General features: G+C 38.0%; 1 protein-coding gene across 1 annotated transcript; it reads left to right on the top strand.

Annotated features, from left to right (window-relative positions):
* Window positions 1-10,895: 10,895 nt before the first annotated feature.
* Window positions 10,896-11,207, top strand: LOC149241768 (histone H4-like). The gene has a single exon (XM_089367586.1). The coding sequence runs from the start codon at window positions 10,896-10,898 to the stop codon at window positions 11,205-11,207; it is 312 nt and encodes a 103-aa protein (XP_089223712.1).
* The last annotated feature ends 3,052 nt before the right edge of the window (window positions 11,208-14,259 follow it).

Consider the following 14,259-nt stretch of genomic DNA (forward strand, 5'->3'; position numbering starts at 1 on the left):
GCTTCATTTTCAAGTTGTTTTTGTCCCTTTGGAGAAGGAAACATCCATTGTTTGTTGAATCCCTAATTATACGTCCTTGTCTACTCAATCCTTCATCAAATATTTGTTTGATTCCCTTCCAGCTTTCTTAGAAACACAACTTTTTCCTTTCTCTTGTTCACATTCCTCTTCATATCTTTCATCCATAAAACTTGCTAGAAAGGGTCCTTGGTTTGTTTGCTGAGTTTTGGGAGAGATAAATACTTCTTCCTCTTCTGATTCAAGTTCTTCCTCATTTCATTCCTAGGTTGGAATATTGTCTAATAGTGGCATCTCCTCATTTTTTTTTCCATGCTTTTTTTTTAATGAATTCATATAAGTTATCTTGGATGATGACATCTTGAATTTCTCCTTCTTTTACATGCTCTAGAGTCTCATATCGGTTACCAAGTTGGGATGGATTCTTACTTTTACTTGAGGAAGAAGATTGAGCTCCTTTAGGGGAAATGGTCTTTTTGGGGGATTGGGGGGGAGGTGTGGGTGGCAGAATTTTATTCCCCCACTATTTTTCTCTTGGCCTCTAGCTGCTACATTTTGATCACTTTCTCTTCTTCTCTGGTTTTTGCCATTGATCTCCCTCTTTTCCTAGTTCTGTTGCTCCTCAAATTGTTTACACTTCCTCACAAAATGCCCATATTCATGGTAGAGTTTGTTTTCACAAGGCAATAGGTCATAATCCATCTCTTGGATGAAGGGATAATTATCTAAGGATAAAAGAACAATGGAAGGAAAACCTTTATTGAGAGCCACTTCAACGCAAATTGAGCATAGGCTAGCATTCCTTTACATTGTTTAACTTGATATATATAGTTTCCCAACACATTCCCAATAGATTTGAAGGTTCCATTGTTCCAACAATGATGAGGGAGATAAAGAAACTTAACCCAATCTGAAACAATTGAGGGAACACCATTCTATGAATTAAAGTTTGGAATCTAACGATCCAAGTATAAACCTCGAGTGCCCAAGAAGTATGGAAAATTGTAGACTATTAGATCTACCTTATTTTCAAAGAGGAAGATGAAAAATCCATAGCCACAAAATGAGACAGAGAGTTGGCCTTTAATGAGAGGCTTCCAATTTTTGTCGATCCATGAATTTAGTGGTTTGGGGAGGGCCAAATGCCCTTAAACTAGCCAACCAGCCCCTATTTGCCAGTTTGAGATTCACCAAATGCGATTGAGCAATGTGCACTAATATCTTGGGAATTTCTTCAAGCTTTTTGACAAATTGATTGAGCTTAGCCCAATAATCTTGTGAATTGCCCAAAACTAACACATTGAAAGTTGCAATGTCAAGATGCCCTACCAAGCTTGAAGCCAAAAAAAAGTCATATTTGCAACAAATATTTAACAAAGCAACAAACCTTAACACTGAAAGTGCAAATAAATTCCAAAATTAAAATAATTAAAATTTAAACATCACACTTTGTTACACTAAAAAATGTCACCTTGACTACTTACAGTTAGTATGGCTCAAATCAACAGTCATGCTACCCTCTTAGGCAAGTCTCATGCCTCTGTTATCCATCTCAAACTCAAAGAAGAGAGAAAGTCTTGTAAAAACTATGTTTATCTCTGGGGTCGCAGGTTCTCTCTAGCCTTACCTGCGGGGACGCTGACCTTGTTCACAAAATCTGCGTCCATGGACGCTCTGTATGTTAAGGGACAGGTGCGTCCCTCTGTAAAAGGCAAAATGCGCGAGTTTTATCTTGAAAAAGTTACTTGTGGTTACTTCTAGAACATTCTAGAGGTCGGTTTGATGAAATGGATGCGCCTCCAGTTGGTTCATGTATCTCTATTAAGGGGGAACTAATCCCATCAATAAGGGAGCTATCCCACCCATAGAGGGGGATGATCCCATTGATAGTGGACCTGAATAACCTCTTTACAGCACTATAAATAAAGGCATTGAGCCAGAAGGAGAAGAGGTTGGAGCTATACATTTTCTTTGGGTAAATGCTGCAGGATTTAGGTCTTCCATTAGAGCCTTTGTGAGGAGAGATTGTCTTCACTTGATTCTACTTGGGAGAGGGTGAGCTTTGTCAAAGTAGAGGAAAACCCTTGATGGACCCTGGGAGGAACTTGCACAACACCAAGGCCAGGTTGTAAGAGTTTCTTTGTTTCGTTATTAATACAAACTGGTTTATTTTTCTCAATAGCTTGTGTTAATGAGTTATTTCATGTGTTCCTTGGTCTGCATGTTGAATATATGTTTTATTATATGAAATGCAAGTGCTTGGTAATTGTTTGATTGTTTGTGGTTGCAGGAATTGACTTGAAGGAGGAGCTCATCCGGATCGTCAAGAACAGACTTCAACAACAGCGTTTTGGAATAAGGTAAGCCTAAACACTTGTAGTTTTCATGTTGTAAAAGGTGTATTTAGAGAAAGATCACTCCATTTTGTCTTGTTTGTCATTAGAATGTCTTAGACTTCTAGGAAGGTCAGTCGTGTCCGCACCCTTGACAGATTCCGTGTGACAAATTGGCGACTCCACTGGGGATAGATTCCATTGATGAGAAGAGTCTTTTCTTTTGTATGAACTTTGCTTTGAGAAAATTGGTTTATTTTTCTAGTTTTTGGCTCTGTGTTTCTGTGTCTGGGTGGGTTAGCTTAGGATTAGTTTTATTTTGGTTTTTCTTGAGTTTTTCAGAAGGACGCACCCTCTGAGTGCTGCACAGTGCGTCCCTGGACGCACTTTCGCAGTGTGCACAGAGCGGGCCCGCAGCTGGTGTAACTGGTTGCCTGCGTCCCCTGCTAAAATTTAAGAAAATTCCATTTTTTGCATTTTTTCCTCTTAGATTTTGCTTTTTCTTAGTTTTTACTGCCCAGATCCATTAGTCCCTTGCCAAGGATCTTCACCTAAGCTTATTTCATTGGCATTTCTACTCTAAGCTTTCATCAATTGGGTGTTTTGAGTCTCTTTTTTGAGAAATTCTTGATTTGTTTTCCTTTGGTCATTACTTGGAGGTTTGTCTCAGTCCTTTCACAATTTTGCATCTTTTTGCTTTCGTTTTTGCAAAAAAATTTCCCCCTCATTCGCTTGGGGGGGCTAAATTGTGTATGAGTGTTAATCGCCTTTGAGTGTTTTTATTTTTGATCTTTGGAACTCTCACCCAATTTTCTCAATTTGCACTTGATTGGTTCTTAGATCACATTAGAATCGTCTTGTGTTTGAGAATTCTCTTGCATAGATCACATTTGCATAATTAGAATTCTCATTTTCAGAATATGATGTGCATAGATTACATTTGCATACTTTTCAAGTGAATTGTGCATAGATTACAATTGCATAGTTTACATTCTGAAGAAGCAATTGTAGATTTAGATCAGTTTTCTTTGATTTGAATTTACACAAAATAAAAAATAAAAAAATGGTTTGGAATTGATTTGCATTAGTTTTTCTTGATAAAATTAGTGCATTAGAGAATTTGTTATACTTTCTCTTAGTGATCAATTTTTTGCATTGTTGGAAGTGAATGGAAACTCTCTCCTTACTTTAGTTAGGATTCATCGAATTGAAACGATTACATTATCATATTTGATTGCATTCAATTGAGTCGGGTCATAACACCATTGGTTTCATCTCCATTTACCCATTTGAGTAATAACAACCTTAATAACACAACGCTTAATTAAAATTCATCTAGTAATTTTTACATTTCTAGGGCTCTAAAACACCAACATAGCTTAGGCTAGTGTCTTGGAGTAGGTGAGTACTTAACTCTCCAAGACAGTAAAACCAAACAAGTAGCTGATCTTGTGATAGAATCAAATCCAATTGTTACATTTACACTCTGGGAAAGCTCCTCTTAAAGGAGAAGCACGAGCTCGTGTCTGAACCAGTGAGGGGATCATTCCCCCCTCGTTGGGAACGACGCCAGACAGTACGTATTACAAACGGTAAACCTCGGATTAACCATTGTCGAGGAGCCAGGGGTCACTTATCGGTAAACCTTGGATTACTGTCAAGGAGCCGGTAAGGGGATTGAGCTTGCTACTCTGCCCTTGCGTGCTGTCGGAGTTTAGACTGTTCCCCCAGGTGTACTTGTGGCCGTTGGTAACCTTAGTGACCATAATCTTTAGGATTCTACCCAAGGTGACGGTGGAGGGAAGGTCCCACTGTACCTGGAGCAGATGTCGGCTATACTCACTTGGATTTTCTGGGGGGTTCACTTCACTCGAGACGGTTAAAGTGGAGGAACTTGGTCCAGTCTATTCATTAAGCAGGTTGTTGGGGTAACTGTTCCACCCACTATTTCTGTACTGGATTCTGCGAGGTTGGGCTTAATCACCAACTAGTGTTTTCAGTCCGGAAGGCTACTGTTTGTGTGTGGTTTGACTCCTAGATTTGATAGCGCGTGTTAATTTGTTTGTTTTTACTGTTAGAGACCATAGGTGTGAATTGTGAATTTTAGTTGTTAAGTGTGAATTGTGAATTGTTAATTTTAGTTTTAAATTGTTAATAAAATTCACTGAAGTTGAATATAATGGCAAATGTTCCAGAATTTATCAACCTAGGAACCCCTCCTAATGAGAATCCTAGTACTTTTCCTTACTTTGGAAATGTTGGTCCTCCTTATATGGCTACTTTGTCATTACCTGGATTTACAATAGGTTTACCGATATGGTTATTTTCAACTTCGTTGGCCCAAAATACTCCAATTGTTCCATCTCAACCGGATGCTTCACCTCAACAGAGTTCACCATCTCAACATCACCAACCTTCTGTTGACCCTTTACCTTCTTCGCCTAATTTTTCTTCCTCCATTTCTTCCTCTTCGCCTGGTAAAAGCCTTGATGTTAGTAACCAGGAGGCTAAGAAGAAGAAGAAAGGGAAGAAGAAGAAGAAGAAGAAGAAGCAAGATAAGAAAGAAGTCAACCAACCAACCATGGCTGTAAGTGTTAGTTGTGTTGAGGAAAATTCCGACATGCATCGTAAACCCAAGTACCCTTGCAGGCTTTGTAAGGGTGACCACTTCCTTGTCAATTGTCCTGGTATTCCAAAGGTCTTGGAAGTATGGTCAGAAAAATCTCATCAACTTTCCGTTGATCCATCAACCAGTGATAGTCAGGTTCCTGGGAAAAAGGGTAAAGTTAGGTTTCCTTGTAAGTTATGCAAAGGGAGTCATCAAACTCACATTTGCCCTCACATGGATGAAGCCTCAACATCGTTGGAAAAACTTACTGTTCCACAGCAAGAATTTCCAACTGGTTACCGTAAACTTTCTCCCAACCTACCGTCAACTGACGGAGTGATTGATTTAAATTCAAGTACAGTCGATCACACTCTCCCATTGGAGAGTGAAACTCATGTCACTCAGGTTGATGATCCGTTAGTTGATCAAGTGGTCGATTCAATTTCACATTCGGTCGATCACACTCTCCTTTTCGAGAGTAAATTTCATACCGCTGATGTTCTTCTTGTTACATCGGATTCTTCTATGCCGGGGGGCATTTCACCTGTTTCTACAGAACCCCCTCCAAGTACTGAGGTCTTTTCCTTTGATTGGAATAGACTGACAGAACCTCGTCTTCCTTCCTCCATCCCTTTCCAAATCATTGTCAAGGCTGGTGGTAGGGACATACATCGTACTCAGGTAGATGAAGGTGCTTCTGTTAGTATTTTATCCTCAGCTGTTTGGAAAGCTTTGGGTTCCCCTCAGCTTGCGCCTATTACGCAGTATCTGAAAGCTTTTAACAGAACCATTAGTGAACCTTTAGGGATCCTTCCTAAGTTTTCTATTACCTTGGAAGGTAAAACTGTCTGTATTGATCTTATGGTAGTTCGAGGTCCCTTGGATTTCAATTTACTCCTTGGGCGAGACTATGTTTATGCAATGAAAGCTGTCGTATCGACACTCTTTCGCGTGATGTCTTTCCCTCACAATGGCAGTATTGTGACTGTAGACCAGCTTTCGTTCCCTAGTCTTGTCTCAACTACCAATAATATGAAACCCCTAAATGTTCCTGATTCTAAAGTGGTCTCTACCCTGCCACGGGTTAATTATGTGGCAACTGGTCCCATGTTTTCAGTTACCGATGTAAGTGAGCCTCTCACTGTTGATTTAGATCCGGTAATTGACATGGAAAACTCTATGGGATTACTTGAACACGATGTTCTTATCCCTTTTGAGTCCCTTGACATGTGTTCCTTCCCAAGAAGTATTCTTCCTTCGGATGAAGACCTCTTGGAAGCCATGATCAAGGTGTGTCCATTGACATGTGTTTCCTCCAGTTGGAAGCCATGATCAATGCTGCGAGGAAAGTTCCTTTTACTGTGTCAACCTCGTTAAAAAATGAATCAGTGTGTTCGAGGACAGTTCCTTTTCCTGTGCCAACCTCGTTAAAAAATGAAACAGGCTAGCATGAGGATAGTTCTTTTACTGAGTCAACCTCATTAAAAAATGAATCAGCTAGATTTTAGGCTAGGTAGATTATAGAAAGTAGGGTTATGAGGATAGTTCCTGTTACTTAGTCAACCTCGTTAAAAAATGAATCAGGTTTGAGGATAGTTCCTGTTACTGAGTCAACCTCGTTAAAAAATGAATCAGGTATGAGGATAGTTCTTTTCTTGTGTCAACCTCTTTAAAAATGAAACAACTCCCTTTTCAAGTTAAATATTGAAAGTAAACCTTCATTTCATCCAGCTGGTTGAATGCAATGAAGCCTGGGGGGCATGTACCTCGCTTTGCATCATTATGCTGGGGGGCATGCGAACTTTTTGAGCATAGTTCCTTGTCTTGTGTCAGGCTCGTTAAAAAATGAAACAAGGGTAGGTTAAGTAGGTAGATTGTAGAGTAGTTACGAGCATAGTTCCTTATCTTGTGTCAAGCTCGTTTAAAAAATGAAACAACTCCCACAAGTCTTTCCAAGATCTTGAAAGTAAAGCTTCATTCCATCCACCTCATTGAATGCAATGAAGCTTGGGGGGCATGTACCTTGGTTTGCATCTTTATGCTGGGGGCATGTGAACTTATAACAAGCATAGTTTTTCGTTTCAAGCTTGCGTAAACATGAAACCGAATCCGAGCATAGTTCTTTTCCTGTGTCAAGCTCGTTAAAAAATGAAACAAATCCTCCTCTGCTTGAGTCGAGAGATTGACTAGATCTCGTAAAAGTTAAGTTGTATGTTTAGGTTAGTTATTTCAGTTTTTTGCATAATTTTCTTACAGTGTTAGGTCAAGTCTTTCAAATGATCTCGTTCATGAACCTTCATTTCATCCAACTGGTTGAATGAAATGAAGCTGGGGGGCATACGCTCTAGCAGTTACGCTTAGGGGGCATCAAGCACAGTTTTCTCTCTGTTTCAAGCTTGTGTAAAAATGAAACTACTTTGAAGCATAGTTTTTCTCTGTTTCAAGCTTTTGTAAAAATGAAACCTATGTCGAGCCAATTTCAGTTATTTTCAAGACTCGTTAAACTCATGAAAATACCGAGATTATTTTGCTAACTTTCATTCTCGTAAAAAAAAAATGAAAATGCCGAGTTCTTTCCATCTTTTCCTGCTCGTAAATTAAATTGAAAGTCGGCCATATGAGTACATTTTTATCATTTTTTCAAACTCATTAAAACTTACGAAAAAGTGAAACCTCAGAGTCATCTTTTAAGCCCTTTTCTGACTCCTAAAACATGAAAAGATTGCCGAGCTTTTCTTTTACACTCGTTAAAATGGAATTAAAAGACGGTCCCCTTATAGCTCTTTTCTGACCGTAAAGTCAGGAAAAGATTGCCGGGTTTTTGTCGTTTCAAACTCGATACGGAAATAAAACGATGTGTCCTTGATCGCTTTTTACTTTTCAGGTCAGTGGCACTAATTATGAAAGTACTCCTTGGTCGCAAGATCAAGCGGTTCCCCCAGGTATTATTTTATACTTTTTCGGGCTTGGGGGACACAAATTTACGAAAAAGTTCAACTTGGAGTCTTCTTAAGTTTTTCAGACTCTCTAAAATTGAAAAACGCCGAGTTTCTCCTATACTGGGCTCGTTAAACATTTCACAGTAAAGGACCTGTTCAATTACAAATGGGAACGAACCACTCCTTCCTAGGGTTCGAATCAAAACTAGGTTGGACTCATCCGAAGGATGAGCTTATAATCAAGCATATGTTATCCTCCTCAAGCTTGTTAAAAATAAAGAGGTACTTACCAGAAATGGTGGGGGAAAAGAGAGAAGAATGAACCTGTTTGTTACCTTTTGTCTCAGAAGAAACTTTATTACCACTCTTGAACACGACACTTTTCATTCACCTGGGTTGGGAAATCTTTTACCTCACAGTTGATCAAACCACTTTGAAAGTCTTTAGCCGGGTTCCGGGGATTAACTTTGAGTTATTCGTCACCAAGCCATCTGTCGTGTCGTTATGTGTTCAAGAGGTCTGCAAGCAAAACTTTCATCTGCAAAATACTTGTCATCCATTTGACCATCCCTGAGTCAGTCCTTACAGCAACATTTCTTCAACTTGAACAATGATTTCGTGTTGCGGGCTTGCCTGCAACGGGTCGCTTTCTATCGACATCGACACATTATCTAGAAAGATGACTTAGGAATCGATAGTACCTTGAAGTCTGCATGCATCAATGGCAGGTTTCTCGCCTTTGACGTCAGTTTACATCATTGACTTTCGATCAAAGGATTCCGTGAAGTGTTCGACATCAAAACATCTATTCACATTTCACGGGTTGTGCTTGGTACTTTGAGAACCATTGACATTACTAGTGGTCTCTCTCACGCTTGTTAACAGTTTACATCATCGACTGGTAATCAAGTGGTTTCTAACATGTTCGACATCAAATCATTTAATCACATGGCTAGAATCGTACCAATTCGGGAAGTAGAAGTGAAGACCCTGGATCTAGTTTCTACCATCCAGGCTGCGAGGAGTTTTGTATTCATTATCTATGTAGACTAATCATAAACAGATGGCTGCGTCCATACTGTGTCTACAAAAGTCTATAAAAATGATGTACTGCAAGATCATTCCTGTATCAGAGTAGTTAGTCCATTAGTTAAAGTTTTGAATCTGAGTATGGGAATGCCTACCTCAGTGATGATATAATCTTATCCATGTATTTTGTGTTGAAAATTGTAGGTTCCAACCAGGCCATCCACAAGGCAATCCTTGAAATGATAAAGCGCTTCACCCTTCCTAGAATTACAAAACCCTATTCTATTCCAGGCTTCGCACTTTAGGGGGCAATCTGTTACACTAAAAAATGTCACCTTGACTACTTACAGTTAGTATGGCTCAAATCAACAGTCATGCTACCCTCTTAGGCAAGTCTCATGCCTCTGTTATCCATCTCAAACTCAAAGAAGAGAGAAAGTCTTGTAAAAACTATGTTTATCTCTGGGGTCGCAGGTTCTCTCTAGCCTTACCTGCGGGGACGCTGACCTTGTTCACAAAATCTGCGTCCATGGACGCTCTGTATGTTAAGGGACAGGTGCGTCCCTCTGTAAAAGGCAAAATGCGTGAGTTTTATCTTGAAAACGTTACTTGTGGTTACTTCTAGAACATTCTAGAGGTCGGTTTGATGAAATGGATGCGCCTCCAGTTGGTTCATGTATCTCTATTAAGGGGGAACTAATCCCATCAATAAGGGAGCTATCCCACCCATAGAGGGGGATGATCCCATTGATAGTGGACCTGAATAACCTCTTTACAGCACTATAAATAAAGGCATTGAGCCAGAAGGAGAAGAGGTTGGAGCTATACATTTTCTTTGGGTAAATGCTGCAGGATTTAGGTCTTCCATTAGAGCCTTTGTGAGGAGAGATTGTCTTCACTTGATTCTACTTGGGAGAGGGTGAGCTTTGTCAAAGTAGAGGAAAACCCTTGATGGACCCTGGGAGGAACTTGCACAACACCAAGGCCAGGTTGTAAGAGTTTCTTTGTTTCGTTATTAATACAAACTGGTTTATTTTTCTCAATAGCTTGTGTTAATGAGTTATTTCATGTGTTCCTTGGTCTGCATGTTGAATATATGTTTTATTATATGAAATGCAAGTGCTTGGTAATTGTTTGATTGTTTGTGGTTGCAGGAATTGACTTGAAGGAGGAGCTCATCCGGATCGTCAAGAACGGACTTCAACAACAGTGTTTTGGAATAAGGTAAGCCTAAACACTTGTAGTTTTCATGTTGTAAAAGGTGTATTTAGAGAAATATCACTCCATTTTGTCTTGTTTGTCATTAGAATGTCTTAGACTTCTAGGAAGGTCAGTCGTGTCCGCACCTTTGACAGATTCCATGTGACACACTTCTTTTGCTCAATCATTCATATTCAACGTTAGGATTGCATAATCCTAAAGAAAACACACACACACACACACACACATATATATATATATATATATATATATATATATATATATATATATATTTCCTCCTAAAAAGTCACAAGCTCAAAACCAGAAAAAAATAGAATATGTATGTCTTTATAAATTTTTAACTGTGATGTTAAAATTAGATAATGATAATAATAATATATTTAAGGTTATATGATTTTTTCACTACTATTAATTAGTAACCAATATTAATTAGTAATAAGTATAAGAAAGAAACTTTGCCCAGCAATCGGTCGTTGAGTTAGATTTTACCTTTCTTCATAATAAAGAAAGTCCGCCGAGCAATGGTGTATTTTCATTGATCCTTGCCCTGGTTGGGTTGATCCGCGTGTGGGTGTGTTTGTGACGTCGATGGGCTCTTGTGAATCTGACGGCTGAGATTCATTTGGCGCCAAAGTCATAGGAATTTGAATTTTCAGGTGGATGTGTGAGGTGAGCCGGAAGATTTCAAAGCATTACATTGAATTGAATCTGTTGTTGAAGAAGAGGTAAAGAAGAAAAGCAGGAAAGATGTCTGGTCGCGGAAAAGGAGGGAAGGGTTTGGGAAAGGGAGGAGCAAAGAGGCACCGTAAGGTGTTGAGGGATAACATTCAGGGTATCACAAAGCCTGCCATCGGACGACTGGCTAGGAGAGGCGGAGTCAAGTGCATAAGCGGTCTCATCTATGAAGAGATGAGGGGAGTTCTCAAGATCTTTCTCGAGAATGTTATCAGGGATGTCGTCACCTACACTGTACACGCCCGGAGGAAGACAGTGACCGCCATGGATGTCGTTTACTCCTTGAAGAGGCAGGGCAGGACCCTCTACGGCTTCGGCGGTTGATTGAATCAATTTTTCAAATGGATTCATCAACTAAGTCTGTTGATTTCTTTCCTTCTTTCTTTTATGGTGTCTCTTGACACTGCCCCCTCGCGTTTCTGGAATTTGTTTCCTCGTCTGTGAAGAATGCGGTGCAATTAGGGTAAAATGAGCGAAACAATATTTTCTGTTATGTTTTGTGTAGGAATTAAGAATGCTAAGAATGCTAAGCTGTTAAGTTTTAATTTGGTCATTTTCTTGCATTTGTTTTTTGATCCTATTCTTTGTTGGCCTCTTATTCAAGGAGTTTATATCATAATAAGATCCGTGGGAATCCTTCAGATGATCATTTGCTTAGTCTGAGAAATCACATTGAAGAACAAACGATATTAAATGGTGTCTCTTGACACCGCCCCCTCGCGTTTCTGGAATTTATTTCCTCGTCTGTGAAGAATGCGGAGCAATTAGGGTAAAATGAGCGAAACAATATTTTCTGTTATGTTTTGTGTAGGAATTAAGAATGCTAAGAATGCTAAGCTGTTAAATTTTAATTTGGTCGTTTTCTTGCATTTGTTTTTTGATCCTATGCTTTGTTGGCCTCTTATTCAAGGAGTTTATATCATAATAAGATCCGTGGGAATCCTTCAGATGATCATTTGCTTAGTCTGAGAAATCACATTGAAGAACAAACGATATTAAAGGTCTTTAAATATAGATGTGTTACGGTATTGATGTTGCAATTCCACGGCTTATCTGATCATGTTATTCGGGCCATTTTTGGAGCTGGATACCTGTTTCGAGGGTTTATAGGCTACATATGGGCCATTGTGCCTCATTTAATAATTTTATGTTATGTGATTAATACTAACATGTAATATTGATTTTTTTTGTCAGAATGCTATAGGTAATGATTGCCAAGACGATGATCCAAATTATGTTCAACATATATCACGAGATGATGAGGATGATGGTGGTGAAGGAGGAGATGATGATAGTTGCGGTGTTGGTGATGATGTGGATCAGAGTAATGAGGATGGTAAAGATGATCATGAAGATGATCTTGGTGGTGGTAGCTAGGGATGCACATGCATTGTTTTTTATGAAGAAATTATTGTGTAGAATGACATTGTTATGTTTAGATGGGTGTTGTGAATTTACCCTATATCAGTGAGACATTTTGATTTTGTAATCATACGACGAGTTTGATTTATGTATGTTGTTAATTTATCGTAGAATAATGATATTCATGAAATATTTTGATTTGTTAATCATATTTGAATTTTATTTGTTTTGATTAAAAATAATACTGATTTTATTAGTATTATGTTGCTATTTTATACATGTTTTGAAAATTGTTAATGACACATTGTTATTTTTTTGGATGGATGTTGTCAATTTCTCTTAAATTTCTTTACAAATGATTTTGAATTGTGATATCTGCTTTAATGATATTTAGAAACTATCATATATTTCACTATGAATCTATAAAGGGGGTCATATATGTAAAGAAAAATATACTCTATATAAGAAGTCAAATGCGGATGTAACCATGGATGCAAAATTGAAAGTAAAATTGGATGTTAAACTAGGAATTAATACAAAATGCAAACAATTGACATACAAAGTGTTTTAAATTAGAAGTGAAAAATTGTGCAATAGTTGACACAAAGAAGGAAACAAAACATGGCATACAAAAGGATATCAAATTGGGCAAAAACAAGGACACATAAATGGGCACCAAATTAGATGCAAAAAAAGACAACAACTAGATGTAAAATAAGATGCAAAGTTGAGCGTTAAAAAGGAACAAAAAACGTTACAAATTAATATGCCAAATGATGATGCAAATAATGGTGTAAATTTGGGATGCAAACTTGGGCGCAAAAAAGGAAAAAAAAAGATGTAAGAAAAGACACAAAACAAGATGCAAAATGGGGTTGAAAAAAGGTGAAACCAAGGATGCCATATTGGATGTAAAAAAATGATTCCTAATCAAATGCAAATTTAGGCTCAAACTCAGACACAAAATTATATGCAAATGTGGACACAAAATGAGGCAAAAAAAGATGCAAATTTGGATGGTGAAAATGATGTAAAACTAGACACCAAAAAAATGCAAAATTGGATGAAAAAGTGGGTGTAAATAATGGTGCAACATTGGACACAAGTAGACACAAAAAATGGTGCAAAAAGGGGCATAAAATAGCTTAAAATTGGATGCAAAACTTGGTGCAAAAACAAATACAAAAGTAGACGTAAAAAATGGCTCTAAATTGAATGTACCATTAGACACAAAATAAGATGCAAAGGTGGATACAACACATGACTCAACATAAGATGCAAATATAAATGCAAATTTGGATGTTCAAAATGATGTAACATTAGATGCAAGAGATGGTGTTAAAAATGATGCAAAATTGGATGAAACAAATGACGCAAAATATGGTGCAAAATGAGATAGGAAAAATGGAGACAAATCAAACGTAAATGTGGATGTAAAAAATGGTCCAAAAAAAGATGCAAAAATGGGCACAAAAATGGATGCAAAATTTGGTGCTAAATCAAATTCAACAGATGGTGCAAAGATAGGCACCAAAGATGGTGCAAAAATAGAAGCAAAAACTAGTGTAAGCCTAGATACAAGATCTGGCGTAAGACTAGATGCAAAAACTGACACAAAATGGATGCATAAAAAGACGTTAAATTGGATTCAAAATACAGTGTAAACTTGATGCAAATGATGGCGCAAAAATGGAAGCAAAGAATGACACAAAATAGGAAGCAAAAGAGAATGAAAAATAGATGCAAAAAATGACACAAAACTAGAAGCAAAACCTGTCATAAAATAAGATGCAAATATTGGTTCAAAATTTGATGCAAAAAGTGATGCATAGTTTGGTGTAAAAAATGATGCAAAATCTAGCGTGAAAAAGGATGCAAAATCAGGCGCAAAAAAGGACGCTTTAAAAATTGTACAATAGAGCCAGATTTAGCGCCAGGTTGCTCATCACAATTACAAAAAAATTGCACTAAAATCTGGCGCAAAATCTGGCGCAAATCACTGGTTTTGTTGTAG

Source organism: Pinus tabuliformis, chromosome 8 (genome assembly GCF_031772625.1).
Source record: "Pinus tabuliformis cultivar Carrire ecotype Pingquan chromosome 8, CPIR1, whole genome shotgun sequence".
NCBI lineage: Eukaryota > Viridiplantae > Streptophyta > Pinopsida > Pinales > Pinaceae > Pinus > Pinus tabuliformis.

Bases quoted from the DNA above. Each gene is read 5' to 3' on its own strand.
- LOC149241768 (XM_089367586.1), top strand. From the start codon at position 10,896: ATGTCTGGTCGCGGAAAAGGAGGGAAGGGTTTGGGAAAGGGAGGAGCA.